The sequence below is a fragment of the Vulpes vulpes genome, chromosome 6, assembly GCF_048418805.1.
Source record: "Vulpes vulpes isolate BD-2025 chromosome 6, VulVul3, whole genome shotgun sequence".
In the NCBI taxonomy this organism is placed as follows: domain Eukaryota; kingdom Metazoa; phylum Chordata; class Mammalia; order Carnivora; family Canidae; genus Vulpes; species Vulpes vulpes.
In genome coordinates this window covers 122,409,772-122,422,641 of record NC_132785.1, presented here as the reverse complement: position 1 = coordinate 122,422,641, position 12,870 = coordinate 122,409,772, and the positions used below count along the sequence as shown (strand labels likewise).

The 12,870-nt window shown below is 51.8% G+C and overlaps 1 protein-coding gene across 2 annotated transcripts in view; it reads left to right on the top strand.

Annotated features, from left to right (window-relative positions):
* Positions 1-12,870, top strand: part of SYNE3 (spectrin repeat containing nuclear envelope family member 3) — a 94,188-nt gene that overhangs the window by 55,482 nt on the left and 25,836 nt on the right. For both annotated transcript variants that reach the window (XM_072762240.1, XM_072762241.1), the window contains exons 6-8: positions 207-554; positions 4,186-4,322; positions 5,458-5,632. In XM_072762240.1, the coding sequence (XP_072618341.1) occupies positions 207-554; positions 4,186-4,322; positions 5,458-5,632 (660 nt within the window). The remainder of the gene's footprint in view (positions 1-206; positions 555-4,185; positions 4,323-5,457; positions 5,633-12,870) is intronic.

Here is a 12,870-nt window from a genome sequence, read left to right as displayed (position 1 = left end):
ATGACCCGGGAAAGGGAATTCTGTCCTTGTGTCGCGAGTGAACGCTACCAAGGCAGACAGTCCACCCCTTGGAAGGGCACCTTGGACCCTAACCAGGGAATCTGGGTGAGTGGAAGGCTATGACATCCCCACAGGCTCTGGAAAAGGTAATACATGTTTTCTCTCTCCCCTCCCGTGTCTCTCCATCCCCCCTCTGCCCCCTTTAGGACATCGCCGAGGATTTTCCCTGGGGTGAGAAGTCCTTGAGGAGGTTGGAGGAACAGGCTGTGGGCGTGCTCCAGAACACCTCTCCTTTGGGTGCGGAGAAGATCACCAGGGAGCTGGAGGACATGCGGAGAGTTCTGGAGAAGCTGCGGGTCCTCTGGGAGGAAGAGGAGGGGCGGCTGCAAGGCCTGCTCAGGTCCATGGGCGCCTGTGAGCAGCAGCGGCAGCAGCTGGAGGCTGAGCTCGCAGAGTTCAAGAAGGACCTCCGGAGGCTGGCCGAGGAGGGCCTGGAGCCCGCAGAGAAGGCGGGGACGGAGGAGGAGCTGGTGGCCCGCTGGAGGCTCTACTCGGTAAGCAGGCTTTGGCTAAGACGTGGACCTTCCGGGTGCCCTGGGGCCTCATGGGGCCTCGGGGCATCGCCACGTGGAGCTCCTTTGGCTGCAGGGAGAACCAAGCTGAGCCTTAGGCACACTCCCTCTGGTTTTCCTGGATCTTTGGTAACCTGAGTTCCCTGGGTGTAGTATACAAACTGGGTGTTTGTTCCCATTTTCCAGATGAGGAGACTGAGACCTGGAGAGATTTCACCATCCCCCTGCCCCCTCACCCCACAACAACATCCCCAGGATCACACGATGAGTCAGTGGGTAAATAAGACCAGAGGTGGATTGGCTTGGAGCCTGCCATTCCCTTGCCCAGTGGTGGGATGTGGGGTGGACTTCCTGAGCCCAGAACAAGAAGAGTTAGGTCAGAGGGAAAGTTGTATAGTGTAGAGATGATGGGGTTCTGGGGAGAGCAAGCGGACCATGCCCACCCTGCGAGGGTGGGGTGGGTTCCCACCCGGACACCATGTGTGGTCGGAGCATATTTGCCTTCCTCCCACCCACGTGTATGCTCAGGAGGTCTGACCTATGGACAGAGAGATTTTTAAATAAGGATTGACACCCTCCCCCACTCCTATCTTTACTTATTAACTCAGTGGGGTAGCTCTATGTCCGTACCATTAGGGGAAATGTCTAAAAGAAACGCTGCCCAGATCCCACCTCCACTCTGCATTGTTGTTCTATTTTTTGTCTTCCTTCTTATGCTTGCCCAGATGCAAAAATATTTTCGTGTGGGTCGAAACAAGGCGCATAGTCCTTAGGGCTCCCTGAGCCTCCTAGTAGACCAGATTCCACTGCAGCAACCAACTTTGCGCACAGGGACCTGCTCCCTCTTTAGGACTGTCTGCCCCGGCACAGGTGGAGGTGGGGAGTGCAGGAGCCAAGGGCGGGGGCTTTCCGGTCAGGCTGCCTGGGTGCAGGTCCTGCTTTCTCTCCTCCAGGCTAACTGGGCGGCCTTGGGAGAAGGGCTTTAAACCTCAGTTGTATGCAGAGCAGGAATGAACATGTGGGAGCTTCAGATGTGCTCAGCATGGCACCTGCCAAGGTTGGGGCTCCCAGAGTATTGGCTTTTCCCACAAGATATGGGATAAAGGTCAAAGAATATAAACTCGGGGCGGGGGACGGGGCCCGGCCTAGGAAGCCCTGCCACTGCCCCATCACATCAGCCACCTGCCTGTGGCCAGCTGCGTTTCAGGAAGCCTCTCCTGAGGCAGGAGGCCGACCACATTCCTAAGAACTCTCTGCCCCACCCGATTCCAGCGTGGCCTCAATGACCAGCAAGTCACGACTAAATGAAGTCAATGAAAGGGAAGTCTGGAATTTATCACTATAGACTTTTGTTCTGAAAGCAGCATTCACACCGGGGCTGTTTGCACCGATTACGTGTTCTATAGTAAGAACAGGCAGGCCTGACTTGCTCCCACCCGGCCTCGGAGAGGGATGAGGCCAGGTGTGTGGCTGCGAGGCAGCCCGACGGGCTTTGGCCCTGCAGAGCAACGGAAGGGTAGAGTGCACTAATCCTCGCTTGCACTGAGAAGGAGATTTGGACTGTTCCCTCTTTGAAGAAACAGGCCAGCCCCACAGAAGCAGGTTGTGCGAGGACCCCAGCTGAAAGAGCATCGTGTTCATCTTCCAAACTGACACGGGAAAGTGCTGAGAGCTGTACAAACCTCTGCCAGGGGCAGCAGGGGGTCGGGGGGCACCGCCTTTTACAGATGGGGAAACTGAGGCACTCAAGAGTTTGAGACCCGCCTGTGGTTATGCACCCTCCAGGTGGAGGCAGGGACTTGAACTCGAACCGGGGCAGCCTGACTCAAGAGCACGTGCTTCTGCGCCAGCTCAGGCTCCCAGTTTTAGAAAACTAGCACAGTGAGAGGCGAGGACCAGGAACAAGGGCGCTGGAGCTCAGTCTGGCTGTGACCTTCTCATCCCAAACCCTCCCTCACCGAGAACGGGGGCCGGGAGTGGGGGGTGGCGTCCCCACGTGGAGCAGGGCAGCGCCATTCATCCACGCCAGGGAGACTTCTAGTGGCGAGGGTTGAGATCAGAGTGGTTTCGTGGTTAACCCAGAGTCGGCCACAGCCGCTGCCCACGGTCCCCTCCCGGGCATCCCAGCAATGCAGAAACTAAAGATGCCCACGTCATGGGTATGGAGTGCACAGCAGGGCCAGGAGTGCCCCCTCTTATTTCGGGGTGAAGGCAGCTGTGTCCAGAGAGGGGCAGCTCTTAGCCAGGCCGGCCTCGGGCAGCAGCCTCCCATGCTGGTCCCTCCCTGCTCCCCTGACGTTTCTGTGACCTTTCTGGCCCCATAGTGACTCCTGACCGTCCTGTGGGCTGGACAGGCCTTTCTCCCGAGGCACCCACGAGGCTGCTCCTCACTGCAGACCCCTGCCCCGTGCCAGCCACGTCTCTCCTGCCTGCAGGCTGGCCAGCCTCCCTGGGGCTTCTTCCTGAATGGTGTGGAAACTGCTGATTCATACACCCCAACTGTGTCTTCTCCATCTTCTACAAAAACTTGTGCAGATTTCGTTGCGTGTGCTTAACGATTAAGTATGGACAAGAGTAGTTTATGAGGATGAATAAGGCTGCCCGGGGAAGATTCCACGTCCTGCTGCCTATCCAGTGTTCCCTCCTTCCCCCAGCTGCTGCCTACAGTCCCTCTATCTGAGCCTGCTCCCTTGAGCCCCACCCTGGTCCCATCCCAGTTCACTTGTGGTTCACCCAAGACTGAGCCTGGCTGGAGCTGCCTCCGGTCCCCGTGGATGGAGGATCTGCCCCGAGGCATGAAGTTGCATGTGGGGCGCCTGGGGAGGGGCACAGCTGCTCTCCTGCTCTGTGCCCAGTACCTGGGTATGGGGGTGGCCCCCCTTTGCCAATGAGGGAAGAGCCCAAGGTTGCCCAGCGGTGAAGGGGTCGAGAAGGTTTCCAGAGCCCAGCACTTTCCGCTACCCCATCTCTTCTACTGAACATGGGCCCAGCGAGAGTCAAGGTCAAAGTCACCCCCCCCCCCCCCCCGCTCCCCCCGCACTTCCCAGCACAGCAGGAGCAGGCCCTGTCTTGTGCCGGGATGTGCAGCCCAGTGAGTGGAGCAGTTCCAGAGGGCTCAGGGGAACTAAATGCCCTCGTCCTGCCAGGATGCTAACCGGCTTCACGGGGCCTCTTTAGACTGTCGTTTCCCTTTAGTGCTGCAGTGTTAGAGCCAGAAGGCCCAGCTCCCACGTCAGGTCCACTGTTCACTTGCTCCGCAACCGTCAGATAACTCCTAGCCGGAGCTTCCTTGGGTATGCAGTGGGGACACGGAGAGTTACTTCTTAGGGTGTCTGTGCAACTTTAATGAATGGGACCCCAGAGCATTCAGTGAGGTGTCATGAGGACTCATGACTCTTAACGCTGAGGTCAGTGGTGATACCTGAAAAACCAGCTTGGTGGCAGCAAATGCCAAGTTCGGGGCACAGAACAGGAGAGCAGGGGCTGAGCTTCCGGGGACCCCGGCCCCTGCCCTGGGTGAGTCTTCTCCCAGGCTCGTGCACCCCTACCTGCTGTGCTCATCGCCCCGTCACTGAACCTCCCACGCCCCTCTGGTTTGGTCTGTGTGCCACAGGCGACGCGTACGGCCCTGGCCGCCGAAGAGCCCCGGGTGGCCCGGCTGCAGGCGCAGCTGAAGGAGCTCGTCGCCTTCCCCCATGACCTGCAGCCGCTCTCCGACAGCGTGGTCGCTGCTCTCCAGGAGTTCCAGAGGTACCCGGGCCGGCTGAGGGAGGGGAGCCCCTGGGCATGCCTCGGACCTCACGCTCGAGGGGTCTTCTGACATCGAGGGTGCCACCACCAGGTGTGCTGGCTTTCTCTTGCAACCTGGTCATTCTTGCACTCCTCAGCCACTGGCATTCTGCTTCCAGAAAGAGGATTAGACTTGGCTTGTTCCGTGCTGAGTGGCTCATTCACCCATTTCCATCCAGTCTCTGTGTGGCCTAGCACAGGGGAGGCGTCCACCAAGCAATGGCCCAAAGGGAGGGCTTTTCAACAGACAGACGCCGTCCCCCTCCCTGCAGATGGTGCCCACACAGCGTCTGAGCCTGTCTTCAGAGCAACCTCTCTGTCCCCCTCCGCCCATGGGCTCAGCAGAACAGGGGCTCCAGTTCCTAGCCCTGCAAATGTCAGTAGATCAAATGTCTGCCCTCCCTGGAGCTGAACACTGTATCTTTGCAGTCTGGAGCAACTTGTGCTACGTGAGCCTCAGAGGTGCTGGGAACACAGCACAAATGTCCCCGTATCCAGAGCACCTCTCATCCCTCTGCTTGATGCAGAGGTTCCTTTAGGATGAACTCAGAGCCACCCCCCCCCCCCCTTGCTTGTGCATCTGTACCAGAGAGCAGGGACCTGGATCCCCTGCAGGGGTGCTAAAGTGGTAGCAGGGCCGTGACCTGTGCACGGGGAGCCGAGGGGCCTCCCCCTTCCCTCTAGCTTCTCCTATTGAGCTTTTATGTGCTCGCTCACTCTGACTGGCTATTGTATTTGGAAGATTATTTCTAGAAATGATTTGGGCCTAGGATGATGGTCTCTTACTCAGGAAGGGATTTTGCATTAGCTTCTGCGAGGTGTCTGGGGGTAGGCAGTACCAGGCTAGGGGCTGCATGATTCCTTCTCCAAGGTTCGAGGCTCTCTGGTCGTGAGGCTGGGCTGCTTCCAATGTACTTTTCTCCAGAGGTGTAGACCTCTGAGGCCCCATAGCCACTCCCAGCAGCCTGTGGACGGGGGAGAGTCCACCGTGGGAACAGTGTAGGCTGGGATCCCCCCGGGGTCCCGGGAGAGACCTCTGTTCTGGACTGACGCCACACTTTCCTGTCTCGGTTTCTCCCCTCCATGGCCCTCGCAGCATGAAGGGGAAGAGCACCAGGCTGCGCAATGCCACGGGGGTGGAGCTGTGGCAGCGCTTCCAGCGGCCTCTGCAGGACCTGCAGATATGGAGGACCCTGGCCCAGAGGCTCCTGGATGTCACTGCCAGCCTGCCAGACCTGCCCTCCATCCACACCTTCCTGCCCCAGATCGAGGTAACCGTGGTCCTGCCAGGAGGGCTGACCAGTGTGCAGGGGGGAGGAGGGAGGCCACCAGCCAGGCATGACATGGTAGCCGGGCTTCTAGGGAAAGTCCCTTCTAGGGAAGGGCCTCCGGGTACGTGGGTAGAGCTCATTGCACCCTACCTGGAAAGTCCCAAGTCTGCCCAGTAAATGTTATCAGTGACAAAGGTCATCCTCAATTCTTGGGAAGAAGGCAAAGTCTGGTACCTGGTATGACCCCAGGACTGTGTACTGACCCTCCCACACCCCTTCCCTTCAAGATCCTCCTGCAGTTGGTCCTCTGGTGGAAGCACCAGCAGACCTGAGGGAGAGCATGTGAGGCCATTCCCTTTCCTGTGTGTGTATCAATTAGGATGCAGGTGACAAGTGACGGAAATTCTGACCAATGGTAACTTAAAACTCAGAGGCTTTTAGGTGGTTCCAGGGATGGCTTGATAGCTCAACAGTATCTTCTAGAACCCAGACTCTTCCAAGCCCTAAGCTATATCTCCCTTCCTGGCCCTAAGATGGCTTGCCACACAGCAAGCTTGCATCTTCACCTGAGGAACATCTTGTTCCAGAAGGAACAGCAAGGGGGCAAAAGGGTTTCTCTATTCATCATTTCCAACAGGGAGGCAGACCCTCTTTCCCAGAAGCCCCAGTGGGGCTTGCATTTTTTCTGCTCAGCTGGGCACATGACTGTCCCTGGACCAATCACTGGCTGAGGATGATGGGACTGCCAAGACTGGTTTTACCAATTTCAGACATAACCCTATATTAAAATGTGTTTATTTTTTATTTTTTAAAAAAGATTTTATTTATTTATTCATGAGAGACACAGAGAGAGGCAGAGACACAGGCAGAGGGAGAAGCAGGCTCTATGCGGGGAGCCGATGCGGGACTCAATCCCAAGACTCCAGGATCACACCCTGGGCCGAAGGCAGATGCTCAACTGCTAAGCCACCCAGGCATCCCCTTAAAATGTGTTTAAAGAAGACAATGTATTTTTTTTAATTTTTTAAATAGTTTATTAACTTATTCATGAGAGACACACAGAGAGAGGGAGGCAGAGACACAGGCAGAGGGAGAAGCAGGCTCCCTGCGGCGAGCTCAGTGCGGAACTCGATCCCAGGACCCGGGATCACACCCTAAGCCAAAGGCAGAGGCTCAACCACTTAGCCACCCAGGCGTCCCAAAGAAGACAATTTAGATGATACAAACAAACGTTATTTAACACTTCACGAGTGGACAGCCTCCTTTTGGAGAACTGCAAAATGGGGCAGATGGCAGGAAGGTTTAATAAGATAAAGAATAAAGAACAAGGAAAGACAGAAAATATCTGATTGGCTGTTGGTCAGTCAGCCTTGTTTGGGGGGAGAGAAGGTCCAGAGCTGGCTTGACATTTGGGGATCGCAGGCTATATATACTGTGTTTCTGGTCAAGCAGAGCATTTATGGGAACTCAAAACTTATCTGGGAGTTTCACTTTGCTGCCTTGGCATCCAGGGTGAAAGAGCCCCACCTTGAGCCTAGAAATGTATTTCAACACCACTAACTGAGAGGCCATCTAAACACAGTGCTGGGTTTGGTGACCAGGAAGGAGGAATGCGTGTTGGGTGAGTGGACAGTGGTGTCTACCACAAATGTCCATCAGCGTGGCAGCTCTGATTAGCCCATCAATACTGCCTTATGGTATTTGCAGCTCTGAAGCCCAGAAAATACTTTCAGGTCCAGGGATTCTAAGACACCCTGAATGGGAGGAGGCACAAAAGAGTATGAGATATAAGCCTTGTTCTGTATTAATTTTCACTCTGGTTATAAAGGTCATGCCTGCTTGGGGATGTAAAGATTTGTGGAGAAGGAAACAAAATGCGTCCAATATGTCACAAGCCGTAGGACCACTGTTAACATGTCAGGGGACACATCATATTTTCTACCTGACTTGGTATTTCTTGGGGGTCCTCACCCTTAAACACGCTACTGAGCCACAGAGTGGTGCCTGCATTTTGGAGCATCTGTTCTCATGATTTTCCACTTGGGGCTCATGCTGGCATAAGAATTGGTTTTCTCTGTCCAGTTCTTCAACTGTGGGGCATAGCTTTTCTTTCTGAGGGTCCTGGGGGCTTCTTTCTTCCATGTTCTGAAAGATGACTGTCCATCCTTCTGAGGGACTCCTCAGGGCTCCCAAAAGTGACTTTTCTGTGTGTCACTAAAATCACTGTTAGGTCAGACAATCCAAAATATATACCCTTTAGGTCTGATGAAAATCCATCTAGTCATTTCTGTGCAATATGGTCACCAATAGACAGAAGCCTTCATTCATTAATTAACAACTTTTGCGTATTTGGGATCATGCTATACTGTTGAGCATCAGGATACTTTTAGTTGGTGCATCTGAGCTTTTTCTTGGCGTCATTTAAAATGGTTCAGAGAGATGGTCCAGGATGACAGCATAGAAAGATCCTGAACTTCCCCTCCTCCTGTGGACATGCTGAATCTACAGCTACACATGGAATAACCTCCGTTTGAAAATGCCCTGAAAACTCACTGTGCAGCTGCCTCATATCTGATGGTCAAAGGGCATCACTGACATGAGAAGGAGAGGCAGAGACAGCATCTGGCCAAAAACCTCAACTCCTAGCGCAGCAACCCACAGTCAGGAAGGATCTCCAATCTGGAGCTTCTGATGGAGGAACAAGAGGTTTGTGCCCCACATCAAGCACCCCAACCCCTGAGGCATACGTGGGGGAAGGTAAATCCCCAAAACATCTCATTTGGAAAACCAATGGGGCTTGTGTCCAGGAAACGCAAAGGGCTGTAGGGCACTGAGATGCTTTTCCTAAAGTCTTGCGCACAAACACACTTGCTCCAGGGACCAAGGTGATAGCAGCAGTTCAAAAAGCCCCCGGACTATATATGAAGGAGATTCATTTGCTCATCTTAGGGGCAGGTGCCATTTGCACTCTCCTTCTGCCTCGCTAGCACCAGTGCATACACCCCAGCCCTGTGCTTTCCTGCCGCCTTGTAAAGCTGGTGAGTGCTTGCCGTTCACACAAGGGAAGCCCCTTGATCTCCTAGTTGGGGTGGCTGGGGGTAGGGGTGAGGGCTTACGTTCCTGGGTCCCCCAGGACTCTAACAATCAGAGAGGCAGATTTTGGGAGGCAGATCCTGGGGCCCTGCCCAGACAGAAGATTGAGACATACCTTTAGTCTTTCAGTGAAAAAAAAAATCCTCTTTGCTTGTCCTGGAGCTTCAGCCTCAGGAGCAGACTTCAGTTTTTGCCACCTACTGAGGGGCCTGTAGAGGTGCAGTCAGAGAACATAGGGTGAGATACAACATCTTTGCACCATCCCTTGGCCTTGCTATGGCTTGCTGACATCTCCCAGAGATGACCTTAGACACTCCTCTGGGGCCCCAATGTTTGCACCTGTTGTGCAGAGAATGCCTCCAAATCACCTGGCCTGGAGACCAGCAAGGTTTACAATTGTGATTCTGCAGAACTATATATATTTGCATAAAAGTTGTTGCCCGAGGGTCTGGCTTCTAATCAGCCTGAAACTGGGAGCCAATCGATCCCTTCTTCTGGCATGCTGGGAGGTCTTGGTACTCCCTTAACAACTGGAGCTATTACAAATAAATCAGGCTGGTGGTGCCTGGCTGACTCATTCAGCAGAGCATGCCACACTTGAGCTCAGGATCATGAGTTCGAGCCCCACATTGAGCACAAAGCTTACTTAAAAAAACAAACAAACAAACAAACAAACAAACAGACAAAAAAAAAAAAAAAAAGAACAAAACAGGCTGCTTAGACCAGCACAAAGGTTCCAGAGACAATCAAGAGCAAGGTCAGGGTTGGACAATAAGCTTTATGTCCCACACAAGGCCACTCCTTCAAGACTGAGAGAGATGACTGCTTTGCCTAAAACATAGAAACATATGCAGGGATCCAAGCAAAACGAGGAAGCAGAAGAATATGTTCCAAATGAGAGAGCAAGATAAAACCTCAGAAATGAAATGGAAATAAGCCATATACCCGATAAAGAGTCCCAAGTCATGGTCCTAAAGATGCTCACTGATCTTGGGAGATGAAGGAGTGAACACAGCAAGAACTTCAACCAAAAATAGAAAATACAAGAAAGTACCAAACAGAAGTCACAGAACTGGAGAATACAAGGACTGAAATGAAAAATACATGAGAGGGTTCAAAAGCAGACTAGATGCAGCAGAAGAAGGGATCACTGATCTGGAAGACTGGGCAGTGGAACATACTTGAGTGTCAAAAAGAAAAAATAAATTTATTTAAAAAATTTTAAACTATTTTATTCATTTATTCATGAGAGACACAGAGAAAGGCAGAGACATGGGCAGAGGGAGAAGCAGGCTCCCCACGGGGAACCCGATGAGGGACTCCATCCCGGGACCCCGTGATCATGACCTGAGCTGAAGGCAGACGCTCAACCACTGAGCCACAGAGGTGCCCCCCAAAAAGAATTAATTTTAAAAATGAAAATAGCTTAAGGCCCCTAGGAGACAACCTCAAACAGAATAACGTTTGCATGATAGATGTCCCAGGAGAAGAGAGAGAAAGGGTGGCAGAAAACGTACCTGAAGAATAAAGACTGAACACTTCCCTAACCTGGGGGAGGAAACCGGCATCCAGGTCCAGGAAGCACAGAGAGTCCAAATAAGATGAACCCCAGGTGGCCCATACCAAGACACATTATCATTCAAATGTCAAAAGTTAAAAATAAAGAATCTTAAAAGTAACACGAGAAGGATAATGTGTTACATAGAAGGGAACCTCCATGAGGCTCTAGGCAGATTTTTCAGCAGAAACTTTGGGTAGAGGATCTGGATAGACGTTTTTCCAAAGAAAACATCCAGATGGCCAACTGGCACGTGAAAAGATGCTCAATGTGGCTCATCATCTGGGAAGTGCAAATGGAAACCACAATGAGATACGACCTCGCACCTGTCACAACTGTCAGAATGGCTAGCATCAAATGACAAGAAATAGCAAGCATCGGTGAGGATGTGGAGAAAAGGGAACCCTGGTGCACTGTTGGTGGGGATATAAACTGGTGTGGCCACTGTGGAAAGCCAGTATGAAAGTTCTTCAAAAAAATTAAAAATAGAGCTACTGTATGATTCAGCAAGTCCGCTTCCGGGTATTTATCCAAAGAAAACAAGAATATTCATTTGAAAAGCTATTGGCACCTCCACATTCGTTGCATCAATATTTACAATAGCCAAGGCCTGGAAACAACCCAGGTGTCCACTGATGGATGAATGGATAAAAGAGGATAATATATATATATATATATATATATATATATATATATATATATATAACACATCATATGTATATAATGGAATGCTACTCAGCCACAAAAAAACCCCAAAAGAATGGAATCTTGCCACTTACAGTAACATGGGGGGACCTCGAGGGCATTATATCAAATGAGATAGTGTCAAACAGAGAAAGAGATCCTGCCTACACAGTCCTGCCTTTATGTGGAATCTAAAAAAATAATCTCATAGATAACAGAGAACAGAATGGAGGTGGCCAGTGGGATGATGGGGTGTCAGGGTGGGTAAAATGGGTATAGGGGTTGCAGGGATACAGACTTCAGTTCTAGAATAAATAAGTCCTGGGGATGTCAGGTCCAGCATGGTGACTACAGTCAATATCATAGGACGTATTGAAAGTTGCCAGGAAAGTAAATCTTAAAAGTTCTCATTGTCATAAGGAAAAAAAAAAGTCTAACTTTGTATGGTGACAGATGGTACTAGATTTATGGTGGTGATCACATCGCGGTGCATACAGGTATTGAATCATTATGTTGTGCATCTTAAACTAACGTAGTGTTACATGTCTATTACACTTCAACTAAACAAATTTTAGGGAAAAAGGGTAAAATGTTTCCAAAAAGTCATCAGTGTAAGCGGATGCATAATATTGTTTTCCATTCTTGCAATAGTTAGGTTGTTTCCAGCTTTTTTTTTTTTTTTTTGTCATAATTTGTATGCATTGAATACCTGTGTACACAGATTTTGGTCTCCATTTCCATCATTTTCCTCCTCATTTTGCTGAAAAGGGACCAGAGCCAGAGAGAAGTTAGGGTGTTTGTTCAAATTCAGGCCACTTGAAAGGCAGAGCTGAGACCAGAATGGTGGGCTCTAGACTCTCATCTTATGCTCTTATTCCTGATGTCACACTGGGTCCTGGGAACGGGTTTGTGAAGCAGGCTGAAAAATTTTATTTTCATCAATTGACGGCTAAGGAAACGGTGTCTCAGAGGGGAAGGCATTGCTCAAGGTAACTCGATGTCAGGGCTGGCTTTGACCCAAGTCTCTGACTCCATGGCAAGTGCTTTTCCCACTGGATCCCTATTGCATTTCCACCCTGTTCTTCTCGCTGGGGCAGAAAGCTAACCAGCACCTGGGCCTTTCTATTTTTTTAATTTTTTTTTAATTTTTATTTATTTATGATATTCACAGGTTGAGAGAGAGAGAGAGAGGCAGAGACATAGGCAGAGGGAGAAGCAGGCTCCATGCACCGGGAGCCCGATGTGGGATTCAATCCCGGGTCTCCAGGATCACGCCCTGGGCCAAAGGCAGGCGCCAAACCGCTGCGCCACCCAGGGATCCCCACCTGGGCCTTTCTAGAGTGTGACTCAGGACTCCCAGGGCAGGAGTTTTGCGGATTCGTGTGTTAGAAAAGTGGGCAGGACTGTGGTTTGCCCGTGTTTAAATGCCGTTTGCTGCCCAGGATCCTGTCTTGCGTTACACTCACCAGCCTTTCCCGGGAAGGATGGATTTCACGGGCCAGGCTCAAGCTGCCAGCCCTGTTTGTCTTGGCTCAGCATCTACACCCAGCCTCAGAGTAGCCTCTGGACCTGCAAATTTCCTCTAGAACGGAGGCACCGGGCCCCAAAGTGGGGCATGGCTGAAATAGCCGCTTCCAGGGATGACTGTGACAAAGGACTCAAACTGGGTGGCTTAGAGCAACAGAACCTGGTTCTGGAGACTGGAAGTCCACAATCAGGCTGTCGGGGGGCCGTGCTGTCTCTGAAGCCTCTAGGGGAGGATGCTTCCCTTCCTCTTCCAGCTCCTGGTGTTTGCCGGTGCTTGTTGGTGTTCACTGGCCTGTAGACCCGCCACGCCAACCTCGGCCTCTGCGGTCACAGGGACAGCTTCCCTCCTTGTGCCTTCACACTGTCTTCCCCCCGC